Below are 22413 nucleotides of genomic sequence, written 5' to 3' on the forward strand. Positions count from 1 at the left end.
TTCTCTTTGTAGAGCCCAATTTTGTTTTTGCTGATGTGATAAGAGCAGATCTAAACAGCACAGATGGAGAAGATGACAAGATATACTTCTTTTTCACGGAGGTGTCTGTGGAGTATGAATTTGTTGGAAAACTAATGATTCCAAGAATAGCTAGAGTGTGCAAGGTGGGACATAGTTCAATTTACTTTTACCAATTCAACTAGAATCTTGTATGTGTTAAAAAGCATTTATTATTGTGGACTTATTGCCAGTTAAATGGAAATGGTTGAACTTAACAAGTCTTGGTGAATTAGCAATTTCAATCAGTTCTTCAGTACTGAGAAAGCGTAATAGTTGCTTTGGGAACAAATAAGTGATTTAGTTTTGCACAGTGGCTTCCCTTTTTATTTTCTTAAAAACTCTAAGTACAACTACCTGGGAGGAACTGACTTTGGTTGGAGCTTAGTGGATAGGATGTTTGTCAAGTTACTTTCAAGTAGCTGTATACAAACAAAACTGTAGCTGTGTCCACAGCAGAACAGCTCTTGACTGTGGTGTAGCAGATGGGACTTCCATGAAGCTGTTAGAGCTGCCAGAGCCTCAAGGAAAATGGTCACCACCAGCCTGATTCTGTCACACTTGCTGTGTTTAAACTTCAGTGTGTTAGGCTGATTCAAGTATGTACTCAGGAGTGTTGGTTAAAAATCTTGCTGATGGAAGAGGTTTTTTTCCAGGAGAAAATGTTGATTTATCAAAAACTGTGGCAGTGGAATGTACCCGTTTCATCAGGATTTTTTTTTCCCCAGCAGGAAATTTATCTAGCCATTTCATTTTGATGAGGTTGAAATGTTTTATTTTCTTTACCATTTTATATTTAAACACGGAAGTCAAAACATCAATAACAAGTTAGTACCCTTGAGATTTCCGTTAAACAAGCAGCTGGAGGCAGATTTACACAGGGCTTAGTATTATGGCCCTCTGCCCGCTGACAGCTTGGGCACACTTTAAAAGGGAAATATAGTGGAATTTGAGAGCTTTATTGCTCCTTTTGTTTGAAATAGGAATCAATGGCACACTGCAAATCTATAAGCATTTTTACTTAATTGTTTTGATAAATTTTGTGGATTTCCTTTAATACTTTGTGTAACAGCATTGGATAATGAATGGGAAGTTATTAATAAAGTCCAAACATGACTGCTTTTTGAAGAGAAGTAACAGAGCTGCAGCTTGAGTATCAAATCTTTTGAAACACTTCTAGTCCATCTATCTTTCCTTCTTTAAGCCTTGGTTCTGCAAGTCCGTAAAAAAGGTGGTAACTGCTTGCAGGATTAAGGCATTGCTGCTGCATTTCTTCTAATGAAATTATTAATGTCAGGCAAGTTTAAGTGCATATTGCAACATTAGAATTAAAATCGCTGTTTAGATGTCACAGAACAAATGCAATGTTACTTATTTCTTTTAAGGGACAGTATAATACTTCCATGGTCATTTTACTTGTTCTAACAAGCAAGTTTTTTTTCTAAGGGTACATTGCTCATCTCAATTTTTCAAGTGTTGCTAAACTATGGTTCTTCTATAAGTCTCATGTTGCATCTTCTATGCGTTGGTAGAAACCATTCTGCATTATTTTTGTTGAATCAACTAATTTTCCTGTGGCTTTCTTACTTTTCTGTTTGTGAACGTGTTAACATTTATTGGTGTTGCTATAGATGAAAAGTTAGAAAATAACAGGGCTTAGCAATTTCATGCTCTATAGCAGTGGTCCTTAAATGCAAAAATGCTACTAATTATCCTCACAAACACCTTTTTATTTCTTTTATATAAAAAGAGGGACCAAGGAGGATTAAGGACTTTGCAGAAAAAATGGACTTCCTTTCTAAAGGCCAGATTGATTTGTACCATCCCTGATAAGAATTTAATTTTCAATATCATCAATGATGTTTTTATTCTCAAGTCTCCAACTTTGAAGGAACCAGTGATATATGGAGTCTTCACCCCACAACTGTAAGTGTGGTTATAGCCTTAGCCTTTCCTGGATAAGTACCTTTAATCTGAGTTGGTTACTACAAGTAATAATTATTCCTATCATTTTCTTTTTCCTTCCTGAACTTTTAGAAATAATGTGGGGCTGTCAGCAGTGTGTGCATACAATCTGTCTACTGTAGAAGATGTTTTCTCGAAAGGAAAATATATGCAGAGTGCTACAGTAGAACAATCTCATACAAAGTGGGTACGATACAATGGGGAAATTCCTAATCCTCGACCTGGTGCGGTAAGTTTCTGTAATCTTGGATCTGATGGCTAGTGTCTTTTTTAATGCTCAGGAGTAAAGAAACTGGAAAATACTAGATAGCCTACTAAAGCTTAATTTTAGTTAGCCCTGATGGGGGATACCTTTTGTTGTAAAGACTTTGTAGAAAAACACACAAGTGGTTTATTCTGAACTTTGTATCTAGAAATAAGGCGGGGGGTTTTAATTTACAAGTGAGTTATTTGCTGGTTTTGTATTTTCATTATGTTGTTAGTAATTTTCTAGTGGTGAACAGTAAACACTAGGCAACATCAAATACTTTTTAGTTCAGGTGAGCAGAAGTATAGCAATCGTTGCATTGTCTCAGTAGGTTCATCAGGTTTATCCAATGCAGTGCATTGCTCTGCAAATTAAAATGTTCATAGTGCTTGATCTCCTTCACACTTTTCTTACTTTCTTATCTTCCCTGCAATCATCTTGTTGCTACTGCTGAATGAGGAGACAGTTAAAAGTAGTTAATAAGCATGACAATCCAGAAAGACTGTTTTCCTAAAATGTATTTTGAGCCCAAACAAAAATGTAGTGTGAAGCTCAGAGATAAGTACCTCACAGAAGCCAAAGTGCTATGAGACCTGAGGACCTTCCTTGGTAGAATGAGTATGATGTAAAGGTGTGCTTACTGGCCAAAGTAGTGCAGAGAAGAAAATGTCTGTAGCTGCTGTTAATGGTCTCTGTTTTGTACAAGTAAATGATATAACTTGATTGCCTCTTTTTGGTTTGTTCCCCTCTGCTAGTGTATAAACAATGAAGCCAGAGCATCAAACTACATGAGTTCTCTGAATTTACCAGACAAAACATTGCAGTTTGTTAAAGATCATCCTCTAATGGATGACTCAGTGACTCCAATGGGAGACAGACCTCGACTAGTGAAACGAGATGTGAAATATACCCAGATTGTAGTAGACAGAGTCAGAGCACTCAATGGTACCATATATGATGTTATGTTCATCAGTACAGGTAAGTTCTGCAAAACACTTTTTTACTGATTCTGTAGGCTGAAGTGTGCTCTAAGAGAAACTCTTGATTTCTGTATTTGCAGTGCTTTTATATCAGCTGGTGTTTTCATTAAAAAGTAAGGGGCCATGGTGAGTAAGTGGGGAATCTTACGTGCTTTGAAAAAGTATTGCAGGGAAAGAACTGCAAAACTGCAATGAGTGCAACAAAAAACACATGTAAGGGAAATCCCTAAGTGGTCATGATTTGTCCCAAAATGTTACTTCTTGCTCAGAGCTGCTTGTAATGGCAGATTTAGTGGTTGCCGTTGGTGCAGTTGTGTGAAGTCCTCAGCTGAACAGCAAGCAGGTTGTTGAGACGACTTAGAGCAATTGTGCAAATTTTTTCACGCCTTTTTATTTTAAGGATCTTACTTAAATATACTGCTTTGTTTCAGATCGAGGAGCCCTGCACAAAGCTATCAGCTATGAAAATGGAATGCATATTATTGAAGAAACACAGCTTTTCCCAAACTTTGAGCCAGTCCAAACTCTCTTGCTTTCATCCAAAAAAGTAAGTGCTATAAGCATTGTAGAATTTATCTCACTTTGCTCTTCCACAAAACGTTCAGTATGACCTTGTAACCTTGCTGTGACAAAAGATGACCATCACTGTGCACAGAGCCAAAGGCTGCATCTGTAACTCTTTGTGCTGCAGCAATATCATGAATTCCTGCTGCATTTCAGTGTGTTTCGTAGGTGGCAAGCTTCTGAAGGTATGTAGGTATGGGGAAGATGGGGAGGGGACACAGATGTGCAGGCCTTCACTTGGATTCCATGTACAGAAGCTGAAAGCTGTAATGTGTTTTGAGGTACCAGTTTTCAGGTTAGGACTAATGTAAAAATCCTGACCCCTTGTGGCTATTGCAAATCTGTGAGGAAAAATGCATGGGTTCAGCAGAGGAGTGGTATATCTTTCTGAGGAAATAGATCTAAGAAGAGAGAACAGAATTCTCTAGCAGAGAGGCTCATAATTGTGTAACTAATTGGTTTCTGCTGTCCCAAATCTCACAGGCTTCTGCGTGCTGGATGTATTGTGAAAGCAGTCAGGTTGGTGAGGCTGGGGATGAGGGCCTTTGGTGAGGTCCTGTCTGCCCAGGAGGGCACCAGCTGTAGCTCCAGCTGGGGGACACAAGCCTTGCCACAGACTCCAAACCAGTAGTTGTTCTGCGCTATTAATCAGTTGCTGGATTTAATCCTGGAGTGTTTTTGTGGCAGTGGGAGGATAATCACTGTGTGTGCTTAGTACACTAGTTAGGCTTCTGGCCCTAGTTACTCAGAGCTGCAGATCCATGAACATCTGTGAAATATTACCCTAAGCAGTGGCTTGTAGCATCAGACCCCTCAGCTGGTGAAATTTGGGGGTTTCTTAAGGAAAGAATGACTTTTGAAGTGTCTAGTAGTAACACTGGCATTCAGTAGTTTCCTAGTGATTGATAAATGCTCTGTAGCTATGGATTTAGGAATACTACCAAGATATCTTAGGAACAGCTTTTATTTTTGTGTGATATTTAATAAAAGTGTGCATGCCAGCATGAGCAACTCGGTGGAAGAGAGCTTTATGCCATAATTCTTTCAAGCTCATTTTGCATGCTTATTTGTCCTTTTATGCTTATAATAAAGAAGTCTTGAGGACAGAGTATACTTTTGATAGACAAATGAAAACCAGTGATTAAAAACTTAGTGCTTATAGATTACAATAGAGATGTATGTATGTATTATTTTTGTATGATGAAACACACTGGTGACTTCATATATATATGTGTGTGTGTGTGTGTAGTTTGCTGTTTTTCTGCTTTATCTGCAAAAATAGCTTCAAATGACTGACTTTGACAGGAGGTTTCAGCATTTGCCCTGTGATAGAAGATGATGGAAAACTCTTCTAATAAATATTAATGCCCATTCTTCTAATTGTGGGATCGTTCATACACTGGCTTAATTATGATTCCTCCATTTCTGGAGAGTAGAAAGAAGGAATAGGCATTACAGCCCGATACCAAAGATGTATGACATAAGAGTTTCAGTAGGGACTTGGTAGCCAAGGCTAGTGTAGAAATGATGGCACTGAATTTATTTCACAGAATCACAGGTTGGGAGGGACCTCAGGGATCATCTAGTCCAACCTTTCTAGGAAGCGCACAGTCTAGGCAAGATGGCCCAGCACCCTGTCCAGCTGACTCTTGAAAGTGTCCAACGTGGCCGAGTCAACCACTTCCCTGGGGAGATTATTCCAATGGTTGACTGTCCTCACTGTGAAAAATTTTCCTCTCATGTCCCATCAGAATCTCCGTAAGAGCAACTTCTGTCCATTCCCCCTTGTCTTCTCCTTTTGCTATGAATCCATGTGTCACATTTTCAGTTCCTCAAGAATATCCTGAAAGGGGGCAGTGTGAGACATGGCATAGGGGCTACAGAAGGAACATGCTGTCTTTTCACAAAGAAACTTAAAGTTCATGATTTAAACAAAACACTGCTTCCTGTATGGCACTGTGGAGGGTAACAGCTTTTATGTTCTGCAAGGGAAAACTTCCATGTTGCTAGAATAACCTTTGACACATTAACACTCAAAACTGAAGCAGTGCTGCCCAGTATATTCCCGTAAAAGCAGTGGTCCTTTTCAGTGATGAGAAGTTGGAGGTTGGGTCAGGTGCCAGAGTCATGAAAGCTGTAATAGTCATGGTACCACCCAAACAGGGATTACTTCTGCTCCCCAGTGTGAAAACACAATATTCTACCTCCTTGGACATCACAGTAACAATCAGTCAGTTACTGCTGAAGTGCTTCATAGAGCTGGTGTTGTGACATGTGTAGTGGCACCCTATAGTAGTGGATTAACCACAAGAGGGTAATAGTTGTTACCTTGATGGTGGGCTTCAGAACCCTCTGGAGTCAAGAGTCATTTCTGAACACGCTATTGCAGTACTCTCCAGACCCTTCCTGTATAACTTCACCTTGTTTGGAGGATGGTGGGCAGAGTCAGGTGAGCCTACAGTAGATCTTCATAACTCCTACTTGATGGAAAGATGTGTCTGGATTTTTTAAAATTATCTGCTCAGCTCTCTGCATGTTCTGTGACCTTACGGATGTACCAGCTGGGAACCATGTCGAGACACTATTACCCATGCTCAGTGTTGCACTGTTGGCTTGGATGTTAGCTAGCAGAGTTGTAGAGAGATGAGCAGCGCGCAGTGGATTGGGGGAGCTTTCTGGCAGAGTGGGAAGCTTTTCCTAGAAAGTCTTATGTCTCCACCACTGCAGACTTCCTTCTGTGGGCACTCCAGCATAGTCTAACACTAACCTAAGTTAAATTTCAGGATGAATGAGTGTATTTGAATGTATGTCTCTGAAGTTTGATTCTCTTTCAAAGTCCATCTTCCAGCAGTGCCAGCAGATCCTTTTTTGATCCAGTTTTGTCTTTCATCTTCCAGTGTCAAGAGTTGCCTTGAAGGCAGTCTGCACGCTTGATACATCAGATGGATCCAAACTGATTTGTGCTTGGTCTCGTAGCTTCCTCTAGAGACTGCTGTTAGTCAGAATGCATTGTTCATTAGCCTAATTTTAAGACAGACTTCCTCATGATCATTGCATTAAAGAGACTTACCTGTTCTGAGTCCTCATGGCAAAACCTCCGTACATCCTTAGTGAAAGAGTGGCAGTGAGCCCCAAAACCTAAATTCAGCCCTAAGATGCTCTGCTTAGTTGTTTCCTTGAGGCTGTTTCTAATCTTGAGACCAAAAAACAAAAAACCAAAAAACTGCACCACAAACATGAGGTTTGTAAAGAATGTTTCTCTACTAGAAGTCTTTTTTGGTTGCCTGCCTATCATTTTGTGACCATATTCATCCTGCTGGAGTCAAACAGTCTCACTGCAGACATGACCCCCGAGTGCATTTCTACGTACTGGGACCGCACTACAGGAAAACCAACTCTGTCTTTGGATCTGGCTCATTTGCCATGACAACTGCAGTAGGGTGCTGTTAAATCCACTCGGTATTCTGCTCAGGATGAAGCCAACCCACTGCCAAGGTGGGGTGTGCTGTTAGGCTTTGTATGCACAGCCTCTCAAAAGGACTAGGGGGTTTGGTTGCAGCACAGGCCCTTTTCTTGAGGCTTTGCGTAATAATATGTAAATTTACAGTGCACCTTTAGCCATTGGTTTGCCTGAGTTTCAAACAGATGAGTGAAATAAGGCAGCTCCCTGCCTTTTATGAGAGGGATGTTTGGGATTAGTGTGGTCTCATCCTGCCATGCTCAGAGTGAGAATTGTTTGGGATTCCCAGCAACAAACAGCTGTTCTCTTTATAATACCCCCTTTTCCTAGGTGTCATGCAAGTGCTGCTTCTTTTGAATAATAGCCAATGTTCCTGCTTGAGTAGCAAGTAGGCATCTGCATTTGACTCTTGAAAGGCTGATGCTGATGTGGCTTCAGATGCCTAACTGGTAGAAGAGCTGAGTGGAGTATGGCTGCTTTGGGTTAACAGGAGCAGGTCCTACATACAACAAGCCTTGCTTCTTCAAGCTTGCGTGTCCCTGCTGCAGCCTTGTCATCAGCACAGGCTTGCATTGCCTCATACGAGGATTGTCGGTGCACTTGCGTATGTGGAAAAACTGTGTGATAAAGCCACAGTTAGATAGGGTTACTTTCCATTCTCATAAACTGTTTCTATTTCACGTTTTTGCTCTTTTGTCTTTTTCTACTTCCAGCATTGCTGAATATCTTAAAGAATAAACTTCCTTTCCTTTCTAGAAATAAAAGCAAATCAAAATGCTTATTCTCCTCATGTCCGGTTTTTACAAACGTGGCTGTATGTATGCAGCTCTTTATGTTTAATAATTTTTAAATTGTTTCATTGATGGGATTGCTCGGCTTTGAGAAAGTGATTGACTATGGGTTTTGGTGGGGTTTTTTGGGTTATTTTTGTGTTTGTTTTTTAGGGCAGAAGATACCTATATGCTGGCTCGAATTCTGGTGTGGTTCAGTCTCCGTTGGCATTCTGTGACAAGTACACCACTTGTGTTGACTGTGTTTTAGCAAGAGATCCTTACTGTGCTTGGAAACCCCTTGAAGCTTCCTGCACTGATATTTTTAAAGAAAGTGAAATTGAAAGGTAATGGTAGCGTTCGGTTACCTTACAGTTACAATCAATACTGCATCAGTCTTGCCCCTTACTGATAACTGGCATTTTTTTAACGGAATGTTTTCAAATAAAGACTTTCTTCTTTCCATCTATATCTGCTTGTGCTATTTAGATAAGATGAATCATTCTTAGTATGAGAGGGTGGGCAGGCTGTGGGGAGCAAGATCTGAAGTTGTAATACTTGGACTTCCTTTCACAGGAACTGGATTCAGAACATAGGTGGAGATGCGTCGTCTTGTTCTGGTGAGTTAGTCTTTGAAGAGCTATGTCATATGTCTGGAGTAGCGAAAGAGTTGTGTTTAGTTCAGCTTGGGTTTTGTGATTATCTGGATATTCATTTATATTTTAATAGGTATGAGATTCTGCTTTTGAATATTTGAGCATCTGTACAGCCTGCATGTTGTCTTAAAATGTCTGTATTTGTATACATTTCAGCGTGCAGTGCACAAACCTCTGAAATGACCAGGGGCACCTCAACCGCAACTTGTAAATGAAAGCAGTATTTACCATAAGTACTTCTAGTGCAGAGGCCTCTGTCTCTGTGATAGAGCATTTGATATTCTACTGTGAGCCTTGATAAGTGCTTGGTTATTGCTGCTGGATCAGATGAAATGATCCTGAAAAAAGCTGGTTTTATGGTGAGAGGGGAGGGGGACTCAGAACATGATACAGAGCAGCTGAAGTACCCTCCGCAGTGCTTTAAGGCAAGTAACTGCAGGTCCTTTCTTTATAGTGTGCGCTGCTGCCACCAGATCAAGGAGATATTAAAGAAGAGTAGTGTTACAGGAGATTTGTACTGCAGTAAACAAAGCTCTAAAGAGTTTGATATACTCTGTTTTTATTTCTAATCCAAGGAAAGCATGGACCGCCATGAGAGTTTTGCTTGTTAGTTTTTTTGTTAATTTATGGTGTTGCATTGTGGGTGTGCCATAAGTGCTGATATTTTTTAGAAGAGTTTTAAGTTGAGTAATAGCACAATTTGTTCAATTTCTTCTTGGATATTTTGTAGTTGCTGATGTACTTAAAATTCACTAATTGCATCTAAAATGATACCAAGTTCAGCGGCTTGCCTCAAACAATGACTGGTCTCAGATGCATGCTCAGTTGCGGATCAACAAGGTCTCATCTAGAAGTACAGGCTGCCTTAGAGTTTGAGGCTGTCCTGTCTCTTTGTCTTGATGTCTCGCACGCAGCTGTAGCTTGGTATTTCACTGAGATACTTGCATGCTGTCATCATGGTCTTGTGAGGTAATCTGAATGCCGTAATCTTTGTTTCCGTTAAGATTATAGCACAGTCTCGTGAAACTGTACGGATTAGAGCAAACAGGAATCATTGCTGATACTCTGCACGTTTATTTTGATGTTCCAGATAAAGTAAGAGAGAATTCCCTACAGCATACATTCAAGCATGGGAGCACAGCAGAACTCAAGTGTTCTCAAAAGTCCAATCTGGCACAGGTAGTTTGGAAGTTCAAAGATGACGTGCTGAGAGTGGAGAGCCCCAAGTACCGTCTCCTGGAAAAGGCACTGCTCATTTTCAATTTATCAGAAGGCGACAGTGGTGTTTACCAGTGTTTGTCAGAAGAAAAAGTGAAGAACAAGAAATTTTCTCAAGTGCTGGCTAAGCACGTTTTGGAACTGAAAAAGATCCAGCATACCACGGTGGGCCCCACCGCGGCAGCTGCACCAACAGAAGGTAATAGCGATGTGCCCAAAGTGTCAGCGGTATCAACCGATGGGTCTGCCGCTCACACCTCGACTACTCAGATGGTACTGGTAACGACAGCAAGGATAATAACAAAGCCCATTGGCCCTGTCCTAACAAGTCCCAACACAGAGCTCTTCAATTCAGTTCCTGATGCGGTCCCAGAAAAGACGATGTTCCTGAAGTCAAACGATAACTTTCTGTTGATGTTCCTCTTCCTTTTCTTTTTTATTCTCTTCTTGTGCCTGCTTTCCTACAACTGTTACAAAGGGTACTTGCCAGGCCAGTGCTTGAAATTTCGCTCTGTCATGCTGCTTGGTAAGAAGAAAACAAAGTCAGATTTTTCTGATTGCGAGCAAAGTGTGAAGGAGACGCTGGTGGAGCAAGGCAGCGTCAGCCACCAGAGCGGGGAGCAGCCGAAGCCGGCGCATGACACTGGCTATGAGACTGAGCCCGACTGTGGGAATGGCCAGCTTCAGGCTGGGGATTCACAGGCATCCCGAGAGGCCAAGGACAAGCCCTTCGATGTCAAGTGTGAGCTCAAGTATGCCGACTCGGATGCAGAGGGGGACTGAAGGACCCAGTTGTACATTTCAGCGGTGGAAATCAGCTGTGGTCCTGCAGCTAGCTATCTAAGCGCAGAGAGTGTGGGTGTGACAGCTGAGCCATAGCGGGGTTTACATGCTTAAGCTGTACAGCAAGCCAATTTGCATTCAGATCTCGCCAGTTTAGAGAAGCGATGTTCTTGTCTGCAGACCATAGCATCCTGTGTCGTACTGTCTTTTTTTTTTTTTTTTTTAAATGGCCAGTTTCAGATCACCATTTGTTCCCAATTTTTCCCCCACCGAGCACTTTGCTCTGGTGAACAGTTACTTGCTTGCTCTTCAGCCCTGTTCTTCCATAGGATAAAAGTATCTTTCTAACTCAGTTGGCTTTAAAAAGTACTTCAGTCTACACATTTTTAGCTGCCATTAAAAAAAGACCTAGTTTAATTTTAATTCCAAATTGGAAATTAAGTTTAGTTTATCAGATTGGTAAATTACAGACTTTTGTCCAGATCGGGACATTTTTTTTTTTGCTTTGCTTCTAGTGATTATTTTTAGTTTTATGTTTTGGCACACTAGGTCTCTTTAGTTGGTTAAAGTTAATTTTTTTAACTGCTTTTTAAGTATCTTAGATTTTAAGGTATAATGGGGATAGCATTGGCTTGATTTGTGTAAGACACTCAGGGATAATCTTGTTTAAAGGCTTTTTTTCTTTGTCGCTTTCTAGGAATTTAGGTACAACAATATCGGTACAAAACATGGAGTAAGTGGGGAGAAAGGGAGGAAATAGATTTAGGAATGCTTTTCCTTCTACCCCTCCCCCCAGCAAGCTGGACATAGTCACTTTCTATTGTCTATACAAAACTGGAGGTGTTTTTGGGGATTTTTTTGGTAATGAAACAGTACATGCAAGTGGCTGTCAGTTAGCAGTGGCACGAGAGAGGTTTTTTTGCACTGTGGAAGCGAAACAGGAATCAAGAAGAACGAATTACAGTAATTCAGCTGGTGACTCGCTGGAATGGACTGTTAGGATACAGCCTGATGAGAAAGCATTGTCAATTTTTTTTTCCTTTTTCAGATTCAGAAATAACTCAGCTTCTTTCTGTGACAAATCTTTGCAGCGTCACCCTCTCTGGATGACACTTTCCAATCTCTTATGCAACTGGAGACTGAAACTGGAGCTGCTCACACTATCAGTCATTTGAACTGTTAATGTGAATCATGCCTGCAAACGTGAAAGTGTGCATTTGTTCTCAGCCTGGTTCGCAGCAGCACTGTTTGTCTGTAAAAGCATTTTGTGCGGTACAGTCCTGAAGAATTGTTCCTCTCACTGCATCCTTCTGTAAATATTGCTAGAAGTAGAGTACATTTTAACAGTAAATAGCAGTATGCCTGGGCTGCTTTTCTATGTTGAACTTTCATGCGAACATAATTTAGACCATCTTAGTGTAAACAGTTTATATTTTATAAGATTCAGTTTGGTTTTATTTTTCTATTTTTAATTATGTACATATAACAGAATAAATATTAAAATAAATTGTATTATATCTTGACTTTTATGAAACTTTACACAATGACACTGCTTTCCATATTGCAAGTACTAATGTTTCTTTTTGGTTTCCTTTAAGGGGGGAAAAGTGAAAACTTTTGTAATTCATTTGAAGCAGATTCTCTTCTCAGCTTTATTGAATGGGATATAGCCCTGGGGCAGGGAGGGGATTGGAAGGGTGGAGAAAGAAACGTGGGTGAAGGAGGAAAGCACTCTTCTCTAGGGGCCTGGGGACACTTCCTTTTATTACTCTTCTAAAATTCATTTGTCTTTTTGCATTATTTCTTCAGTGTACGATGTATTTCTTACAACTTCTTTCCTTAGTACCCTCTTTATTTTTTCTTTTCTGTCCTCTTCTGTCACACAGCCTCATCTCCTATACCTTTCCCTCCTACTGGTACCTCCTTTTTGTCCTGTGTGGGAAGTGGTTCACCTCCTTCACCCACCAGTACCCAGCCTGATGTTTGGTCTAGCACAGACCCTCTAAAGGTCATGTTGTTGCCACCTTTCCTAAGTGACCAGGCACAGCATGTTAGTGTCCGGGGACCCTTTCAGCTCTTCTGCCAAGCCACAGGTAAGTTGGAGGACCCCTGTATCAACCATCATTTTCTGCATTAAAGGTTTAGATACATTGTCATGTACTGTATATGTTTTACTTTTTTATTAAAAAAAAAAAAAAAGAAAAAGAACGACCATTTCAGGATATATTGTGAATACGCTGTTAGCAAGAATCTGGCACTGTGAATACAGTACTGTAAAATGCAGGCTCTGATTTAGCAGCCTACTTTACTATATTAATGGTCAATTGACTTTAATAGGCTCACTCACATGCTGAAGGAGTTCACTGAATTATGATTGCGCATGGATGTTTAGCAGGTAAATATGTATGCCATTTGAAAAAACACACTTCTGTTGGATTTGAATTTAGTGTATTTTTCTGGACCAGGTCAGTTATTCCTTTTTAGCCTTAACTTCGCATGGTAAAGTACTTACAGTAATGGCAGTTTCCATTTTGTGAACAATATATTATCTGAGGTGTACAGTAGGACAAAGCTATTTTTTCTATGGAAATTCAATATTTGTCTTTCAGCTTTTGTATGGATAGCAGTTGCCTGTTTAAGCTGGGTGAGATTTAATGGATCTAAACAGGTCTTAAAATATAACCTTATTCCTTAAAAGATGAGAATATAGATTAACTTCAAAAAGTAGCATTGTTCCATATTGGTCTGTCTGTGAGTCAGTGTGTGTTAGTGTTACATGGAATCAAATCACAATGCATGAATCCTTATTAGAGTAGGTCTTAACAAAGGCACGATTTGTATTTCCGTGGCTGAAAAGCACCGACAGTGGGATCAGGGTTCTTTCAGGAATAACTTTTCACCGCTGCTATAGACAATTCAGAAACTTCTTGTTGTCCACCATGAAAGAAATTGTAAAAATAGCATAAACAGCACAAACACAGTTTGATAGTTGTGCTACAGATCGGGAATTTCATTTTTAAATTACTGTTTTCATCCAGCAGTGTCTGTTTTAACATGATACTCATCTGTTGCCTTTTAAAATTAGTAATTGTAATTGCCTTGGCAGTGAACTTAAGAAGGAAGGAGCATTGTCCTGGAGTCAGCCTTTGGAATTCACTGCTGAGGAGGTAGGGAGGAGCAGTGATGAAACTGTGACAAGAATCAGACATCTAAGAGATGCAGCGGTGGCACAGGCAGGGGTGGGATGAGCCAGCTGTGGAAGCATTTCCAGCTTCTCTCCGAAAGCAGTGAAGGACTGGGCTTCGTGTTATGGATGGCGGTTTTACTTACTCTCTTTGGAAAGCAAGACATTCAGCTGATACATCACACCCTTCTCTTACCTAGAATTACAGCCTTATTCCATTGATTTAAAAACAACAACAAATGCAAACCAGCACACCAAACTGATGTATAAATTTATCCCACTGGGGGGTGGCTAAGCGAATGCTTTTACTAGGAAGCTCTCTGCTTGGATTTATTCACATTCCTTCAGTGCCTGTTGATATTTCTTCATATAAATGTGGCTGTAATGGAACTTTTATTTCCCTCAGCTAGGAATGTAAAGTAAAACATGTTTGCAAGGAGCAGAAGGGTAACATGAGGCTGGCAGAGGGTTAAATGTCTTACCTGGTCTTCTGTGTAAAGGTTATGGTATCAGCAAACGTGTGATGCAAATGCATAGATCGCCACATCATCCAGTGAAAAACCTGAAGCTTGTATTTAATTATGTTTCTGACATGATTTTTTTAATAAGAATTACTGAATCTCTTCCTTTTTTTTAACTGTAAATGTCTGCTTCAAGCTGTCTGGAAACTCAGCAGGATTTGGTGAGTTCTCTTACTCATCTCTTACTCATCCCACATGTTTTAACCTGAAAGCTCGCCTAAGGATAAGACTTTATAGCCGTGTAACTGGCTCATTTCAACAATATTAAGTTGAAGTGGATACAGTACAAACAACCCCTTGTCACACTGTTATTTTTTTCTGGAAAATTAGTTTTTCAAGAATGGAGTGCTGTCCTTCCTGAAAAGGAAGGAGTACATCTCCTGTCACTAATTGCCTCCCAGTTTCTCTCTCTAGTCCCCTGAAGAGTCTCACATCTTCACGTTTCTCCAAAGGCCTGTCTGCTAGATATGCACTGGAAAACTTTAGGTTTCCTTCATACTTTCTCTAATAGAATTTCCTCTCCCATTACAGAGTTTTTAAACCCTTGAAAGACAAATTTGAGGCAGGCTTCAAATAAATGGAATGACATACTATACCATCTGGTGCAGAGAGGCAGTGAGCTGATGATGTATGCACCTGCCTTGTACTTCCTCTGGTGTGCTCTGTGGAATTTAGGTATAGTAGAAACAGGCGTTTTCCCAGCAGGTTTGGTGCTGCTTTAAGACGTTTTACTGACACCTCCTCCCCCAGCTGTAAAGTAGTATATCTTGCACTTCAACTTCACAGACAAATGACATACTAGAACATCTTGAGTATACTGAGCAACAATTTAAATGCATTTATAATGAGAAATGGTGCAAAACTTCATGCTTTGTATTTCTGGCCTGCAGATTTGGACTTTCTCAGTGTCCATGGTGTCAAGAAGTCTTACCTCCTCCCTTGGTTCATCTGAAGCTGGAGTTTTTCCATAATGGTTTCTTAACTTTTCAGTCTCATTAAAATAACCCTGGGAGTGTGAGCATAAAAGTTCTGCAAACTCAGCAGTACACCTTAAAGAGAGTAGTTATTTCATGGAGATATTGAGATGGGTACCTGATAACACCCACGTACAATGCCTGTTCTCTGTGGCTGTGCTATTTTAAAGGGAGCACAAGAAAGCTTCCCACATCCGTGCAGGAAAAGACCCGTAACTCGCAAGAATCAGAATCACAAGTGACTCACTACAGTTTTTCTCTTAGTAGTGAAGCTTGAAGTTGCACTGAAAGGCATGCAGAAGGGCAGGGAAAATGTGATGCATTGCATTTCACCAGGTCCTGCTGCAGGCTGAATAAAACTCCAGACGAAGCGCCTGCAGATGGAGTCTGTAACAGACCTTGCCCAAGGCTGTGACCAGAGGTCCGAGGATTGGCAGTACTGGTGTCACCAAGTGCTTGTGCACACGGGTCTCGGCAGTGGGGCTCAAAAGTCCTGACACCCCAAGGTGTGCCTGATCTGACCCTGGGAGGAGGCGCTCATGTGTCAGAGATTGACTTATCCATGGAAATGAGTAAGCTTTCTGGAAGTGGCTTTGTAAGTCATTATTGGGTGAGGTTTTTAGGTTAATTGCATCACTTGTGATGCCCTGGGGTGGTCTGGTTGGTTGGTGTGGTGCAATGCATCAAGAGCTCGGTCAGGAGAGGCATGGAGGTGCGCAGCACCCAGAGCAGAACAAGCCTGCGTAGGAAGGGGCTTTGTGCTAGACAACAAAACGCTTGTCTAAGACTACAAGTTACAGCATTTACATTACAGCATGTCAGTATCTTGAAAGGGAGATTACTTCGGTTGTTACTTTGTTCTGCCCTTACAAGAACACAAATACCAAATAGCAATTTTCCAGGGGCATACACTTGTGTTTTATAGTAAGTTGTTGTTTCCCAGCTTTTCTTTCTCTTTGTGAACTGTTGTATAAAATAACCCCCAGAACATCTTCTCTTTGTACCTTTGCGGGTGAGTGTTTCTTAATAATGATGCCTGTGGACAAATACATCATTAGTTTCTGAAATCTGAAAATGGTTTGACTAGTAGCTGAGAGGAGAAGTTCTGCATCTCCCAGGACAATTCAATCCACTGCACAAATATTTTAAAACTTTCTAACATAATTTTTAATTTTTTATACAGTATATTTTGAGATTTACATGGTGATGCTTTGTTGAAGCAATACCCTTGACTTTAATCTGTATAGTTGTTTAGTAATCCATGGCTGGTTTATCTTTATCCTCATATGGGAATGCTAAGTTTGTACCTTGTTAAACAGTTCCATAGCCCGCTTTATGAATTAGCTTCTCCGCAGACCTTTGGTGCTTTATCACATGCTATCTGCCTGCAACTCAGTTTCAGCATCTTTGGCTACATTGATCTGATAGTAGCTGTTAACTTGTAATTTTGTAGCTTCGTACCACTACTTCCCACGATTTCTGCGCCAACTTGAAGGCATCTTAGTGCAATAAAACCTTTCCTTCATGTAGATCTGTGACATGCCACCTGTTTTCTCTTATTTGAGATGCATCTAAAAGATAACTTGAAAAACTAAGATTGTTCCTTTAATGTATTAACAGAAAAGGAGTCTAGAAGTTTTAACTTCAGGTTATAAAATCAAGTAAATATTGCAGGCCCATTCCGCATAAAAATCAGAGTCATGAAAAATATCCTTCTTGTTACTTTAGATGGCAGTATCTTAGGGCTGCGATTATCTTACCAGAACACTGGCACTTCTCTTTTCAGACATCAGGGCCTGCTCTTACATCTACCTCTGCATGCAAAACCAGCAGCATTAAACAGCTTCGTAAGCGTGCGTGCCACCCTGGCTCTGATGGCTTCCTCCATAGTGACTTCTGTAAGACAGCTGAAAATGCAGTTCTGTAAAAACTGTGACATGGATGCTGCATTCTTAAATTCTGGCATTGACAGCAGATTTCTACAGAAAAAAACTATGTAGAGAGTTCTTTTCCTGTGCATTTCGATATGTAAAGGTAATGCTCAAGCTAAGAAATATGTGGAAAGGTGTGTGGGAAGAACACCTTTTTCCTTTTTTTTATTAATGCAGTATTTCCTTGTAAGGACTAGAATTAGCTCAATGTAAACAAAATTTAAGCATAAGGCACATCAAGTTAAAAAAGGGGAGAGTAAGGAGGAGAAGTAGAACCAAGAGTGTCTTATTAATTCTTCTTCAAAAGATTTATTACTTTTTTTTTCCTGCTGAATAAAATCTTGCACTGCAGTGTGCAGCTGACTGCGTTCATACAGGTTTCTCCTGTGCAATGAGTGGGGTGCAGTGCAGAAGCCTCTTCTTGTGTCACTTTTGAAAATTTATTAATGCTTAAAACATAAGAGACACTAAAATATCTTTCTCCCCATGAGGAAACGAGTCCAGTTAGGACTAGCAGCTGTAGCCTGCAAGGAATTATTACTGTTGTAATGTGCTTAAACATTTGAAGCTACATGCATGTTGTAGTGTATCCCATATATACCAGAAAGTGAAGTGTTCTTTTAGACTTACTGGTAAATTTTATCAGCAGCATCATATGTCAGCAGAGGGCTTAGTAACATTAAGCCTGTTATGTGGTTTTAAAAGTTTTTGATTGTATTTGCACCATTTCCATGAGCCATCCTTTTGAGAAAATACTTTGTCAAAAAGTATCATGAGACTAGGGAAAACAGCTGGTACCTATTTGAAGGAGTACCTTTGTGAAGCAGCAGCTTTGCTGCTTGGTTTAGTTCAGCTCTTTAGCTTACATCTGGAATCAGGTGCTGCATGGGCAGTTTGCAGAGAAGCTGATTCGGTCACAAAATAGGCAGTATTTACCATTTGAATAAAACACACGTGATTATGGGGGGACTACAAGTGTGCAAGAACAAAGAGGCATTGCAGAATCCATGGCAGCTTTTTACAGTATGAGTAGGTGTATGTAAAAGAACAAGTTTGCTTCGCGATCCAAATGTAATTTCTAAATGACTTTTGGCATGTCTTCTCTCAGGAGATTCACTTTGCTGTATATTTGCTTCTAGGTACCATTTGTTTACAAGGCTTTTACTTGACCTCTCAGCTTTGCCTTTCTTCTTTTGCAGTGCAGCATAAATATTTACACTGTGTTTCTCCTTGCAAATATGCATCTCTGATTCAGTAATGTCTTAGCTTGGAGCAGTACACTGGTACTAACTCCTAGATGCTGGCTGTGGTTGTGAAGCTGGATTTCCCAGTCCTGCCTAGTGAGTTGTGATGGGTTTGGACTGGTGTTGGCATCTCTGGCGCTTAACCCCAACTTTATGCTCTTTTCCTCAGAACATCCCCCAGCCCTGTTTGCAAACTGAGGCACCTGTATATTTACTTTTTCTTGTCTTCCCTGTGAAAGCTACTACTTGTAAACTTGTAATAATTAAATCCCTCGGTGTGATGGCTGATTAATTGGGTACTGCTTTGGAACATAGCTGTCACTGTTTTTTAACTATTTCGGCAGAAATTGCTTACCAGAGCTGCTTCAACATTTTGTGTGAATTGTCCCCTCAGTGGAGATGAATATCTCATTTCCATCTCTTCCAGTCATCTTCCTGCGAGATCTCTCTGGCAAACAAAGGAGCAAAAGCAGGAGCTTGCGCTCTCTGGAGAGCATGTTACTCCCTAAAATATGTTCTCCAGTTTTCTTCCCTTTAAAACCTAACATATTAGCCTTGTTAGCTGATGGGAGGGCCAAAAATAAGTCAGCAAACTCAAACTGGACTCATTTTTTTTTCTGCTAGTCCCTAGTTTTAGCTGATTTTTTAAAATATTTATGAAGCCTTTTTTAATTAATTCTGAAGAATTAATTGTTCTTTAAAGGCAATTATCTGGGTTCTAACTGGAAAACCTTTTTTTGGCCCCTCTCAGAGAGTATCTAAATAAATGCTGTTCATGCTGGGAAGTGTGGATGGTCATGAATTGCATTTTCACCTCACAGGCGAGCCAGCCATTTTCTCAGTCTGCTTTTAAATTCCGTTCTGAGAAGGCAGATGCCATGCCCTGCTTCCGTCTGCATGTGCTGTGCATCGCCTCCTCTGGTGCCTGGCTACTTCTTCCAGCTTCTCATCTGCCTTGATACGGCTGCATCAACTTGCGGTGTTGATGTTACACAAATGGACTAGTAATTTAGTGAAGGCACCAGGTTTTTGAAGGAGTATGTCGTGTGTTCTTCAGTATGAATTATTTGGTGTTTGAAGTAACGTTCTTTTTGGGCATTTCAGAGAAGTCTGTGTTCCTTGGCTTTTTACGTTTTTTTGTTTTTTTTTTTTAAATTGCTGTCAAGCTATTTCCAGTTTGTTTTCTAGAATGTAGTGGCCCTATTTTAAAAACAAAACAAAAAACCAACCACAAAACCCCAAAACTACAAAAAAAACCCAGTTATCTGAGATACAGGTTACCTACTCTGTACACTATTTTCAGAAAACTGAAGAGAGGCTTGTCTCAATTTAAAGATTCTTTCTTTCCCCACTTTTCCAATCTGTTACACTCCCAGTTTGCTTCATTTACTATTTATTTATTATTTTGCTAGCTTGTCAGCAACAGTGACTCAGACTCCCAACAACTCAGACTGTGACCAGCCTTAAATCTAACTTTCATTCATGTACTGGGCACTGTTGGTGATTGTTTAACATATCAATGATTGACTAACCTTTTCCTGTGCTAACTTTCATCTCTGATGTAAAATAATCTTTCTGCACCCAGATTATTGTGTCTTTTAAAAACTTAATCCCTGCTCTGGATGAGTTTCCTATGTGATCTTGGGTTTCTGAAATCTGGGATGTTTGGTTCATAGCAGCATCCAGTGCGAGCTAAAGCTGCAAGCTACATAGCATGCATTAAATCTAGATGCCAATCTTTTTTTTAAGATTTTAAAAAAAAGTTAATCTGCTGCATGTTGTGTGCCTTGGGAGGGGTTTTGGTGTATACTGGGGAATACAAGGGTGGTTTTGCAAACCCAAACTTCCTGTCACTGAGGATAGTGTCCGGTAGCAGTTCTGTGTCTCGATTATAGGAATTTCTGAAAAAGTCTTGTTACCCTGCTAGAAATTCTGCGTGGGATAACTGTCAGTTGTCTTCACTGGATTTCAATTTGCTGTCAAATTCTAGAGATTAGGAAAGCTTTAAGAGGTTTAGGCTTTCTGATGGCTCATGCTTTGTTTCACTCAGCTCACCTCCCTCCGTCTTAGTGTTTCTCTGAATAATTTATGGGAGAGCCTTGTTTTAATGTTACCCTTCAAGAACCATATTAAAAATTAGGAAGAGCAGTGTGCTAAACCAACAGCAATAGGGTAGCACTTCTGAGTGTTTCGCTTTACGCCTTCATTGGGTAGCTTTGAAAATGTCTTCACAGCTCTGCAGGTTGCAGCATTTGGCAAAGGAGCTAGCTTGGCTAGTACTCCCTCTTGTTCCCCCGCCCCAGCCTTATGTCAGTGAGATCTACTTAATCCATAATCTCTTGCTTTTAAATTAGTATCTCCAGGCTTTCTTGAAAGCCATATGTCTATTATTTGATGGGTATACAGCAAATGCTTAATTTGGTACAGTTTAGCAGGGCACATCAGCATGCTCCTCTGAATCTGTAGCTGTATACTTCAATTCTTTACATCTGGATTTATTTATTCATTTATTTTAACCTAAGATCAAATTCACACCAATAATTCAGTGAATACAGTTAGACTGTAGGGAGACGTCCACAAGGAGCTGCAGTGGTTTAAGTTTTAATGCTGTCTGTGGCTGCTGACACTTTTCCTTGTGGAAATACTTGAGGTGAAATCATCTGGCTATTAAATACATGGTTTGTGGAAGCCTGACTGACTTGACCTAGGTCAGAGAAACCACTTTGCCAGCAGAAACTACGCGGACAGTACCTGGCTGTCACTACCTGCGCAGTACCATTTCACACAAAGTACTGAAAGTAGAGGTATAGAAAGTGAAATCTGTATGGAAAAGTAGCAAACGCTTCCACAGATGCTGGAAATCATGAAGGGCTTATGCAGGGAGAAGGGGTACTTCAGACAGTGCAGCAAGGCTTTTTCATCTTGTTCGGTAACTGTTAACCTTTCCCATCCTAAAGTGGCTAAGGTGGTGATGCTGATGACTAATAATGTATTTACAGAGATTGAAGCGATGTTTTCAAAGTAACCTGTCTGAAATATCTTCCATTGTTGCTTAAACATAGCTACTTATATACCTAGACTGACTTGCTGTTTAATTCTCTGCTTGAATAGTTTTAATAAGATGACTTTTTTTAAATCTTTCAAGCATTCTTAAAACGGATGGCAAAGTAAGTAGTTTGAATGGGTTACAAATTTGTATTTTAAAGTTTACGCTAGACATGTAATTAATTTGTATTATACTCTGCATTTGCTACTGTTCTTATTAATTTACTTTATTGTAAAAAAAATACTTCTCTAACCATTACATCCAAGTCTGAATTTATCTCGGAGTTATAGAAAATTTGTATTTAACAATTATGATTCAAAGTTTTTGCAGATGAAACTGTTCCAGTGTATTTTTTCTATTGCTCAATCCTGAAAAGGAAATCAAAGCAGAGAAAGTAATAGTGTTCCACTGCAGTTTAATCCTGGTTTTCAGGGACTGTGCTAAGATCAGTAAAAACCCTGACTAGTTCTTGAATGTACATTTTGCCATCAGCTAACTTGTATGAGTGTTACTCTGTGGGGATTTCCAGTGCGTCTGACTACACAGAAAACAAAGGTAGGGTAAAGTTGCCCAGTTGCAACTTGTTAAGGGGCCAACCTGAAATGACACAGCTTGCAAAATTTCCCATATAAAGAAACGGTTGGATTCTAGTCTTTTGGTGAAAAGCATGTCTAAACTGAGCTTTTGGCAGATTTCCAGGACAGTTTTGATCTTGAGCATCAGAAAATAGAGCAGGTTCTCTGGTGTGAATAGTAACACTTAAAGTGAGTTTAGGGAAGTGTCCTGCACTGAACGTGCCACTTCCTCACATGG

At 40.1% G+C, this 22413-nt stretch overlaps 1 protein-coding gene across 4 annotated transcripts in view; it reads left to right on the forward strand.

Moving 5' to 3' along the window:
* Window positions 1-22413, forward strand: part of SEMA4D (semaphorin 4D) — a 100182-nt gene that overhangs the window by 72969 nt on the left and 4800 nt on the right. Inside the window, exons 9-17 of one of the 4 annotated variants that reach the window (XM_075079189.1) lie at window positions 13-164; window positions 1808-1983; window positions 2095-2251; window positions 3025-3247; window positions 3681-3796; window positions 8218-8390; window positions 8620-8663; window positions 9790-10116; window positions 12587-12793. In XM_075079189.1, the coding sequence (XP_074935290.1) occupies window positions 13-164; window positions 1808-1983; window positions 2095-2251; window positions 3025-3247; window positions 3681-3796; window positions 8218-8390; window positions 8620-8663; window positions 9790-10116; window positions 12587-12793 (1575 nt within the window). Of the gene's footprint in view, window positions 1-12; window positions 165-1807; window positions 1984-2094; window positions 2252-3024; window positions 3248-3680; window positions 3797-8217; window positions 8391-8619; window positions 8664-9789; window positions 12213-12586; window positions 12794-22413 lie in introns of those variants that run through there. The other 3 variants (XM_075079190.1, XM_075079188.1, XM_075079191.1) reach the window with 3 other exon arrangements.

The sequence above is a fragment of the Phalacrocorax aristotelis genome, chromosome Z (assembly GCF_949628215.1).
Source record: "Phalacrocorax aristotelis chromosome Z, bGulAri2.1, whole genome shotgun sequence".
NCBI classification, from domain to species: Eukaryota; Metazoa; Chordata; class Aves; order Suliformes; family Phalacrocoracidae; genus Phalacrocorax; species Phalacrocorax aristotelis.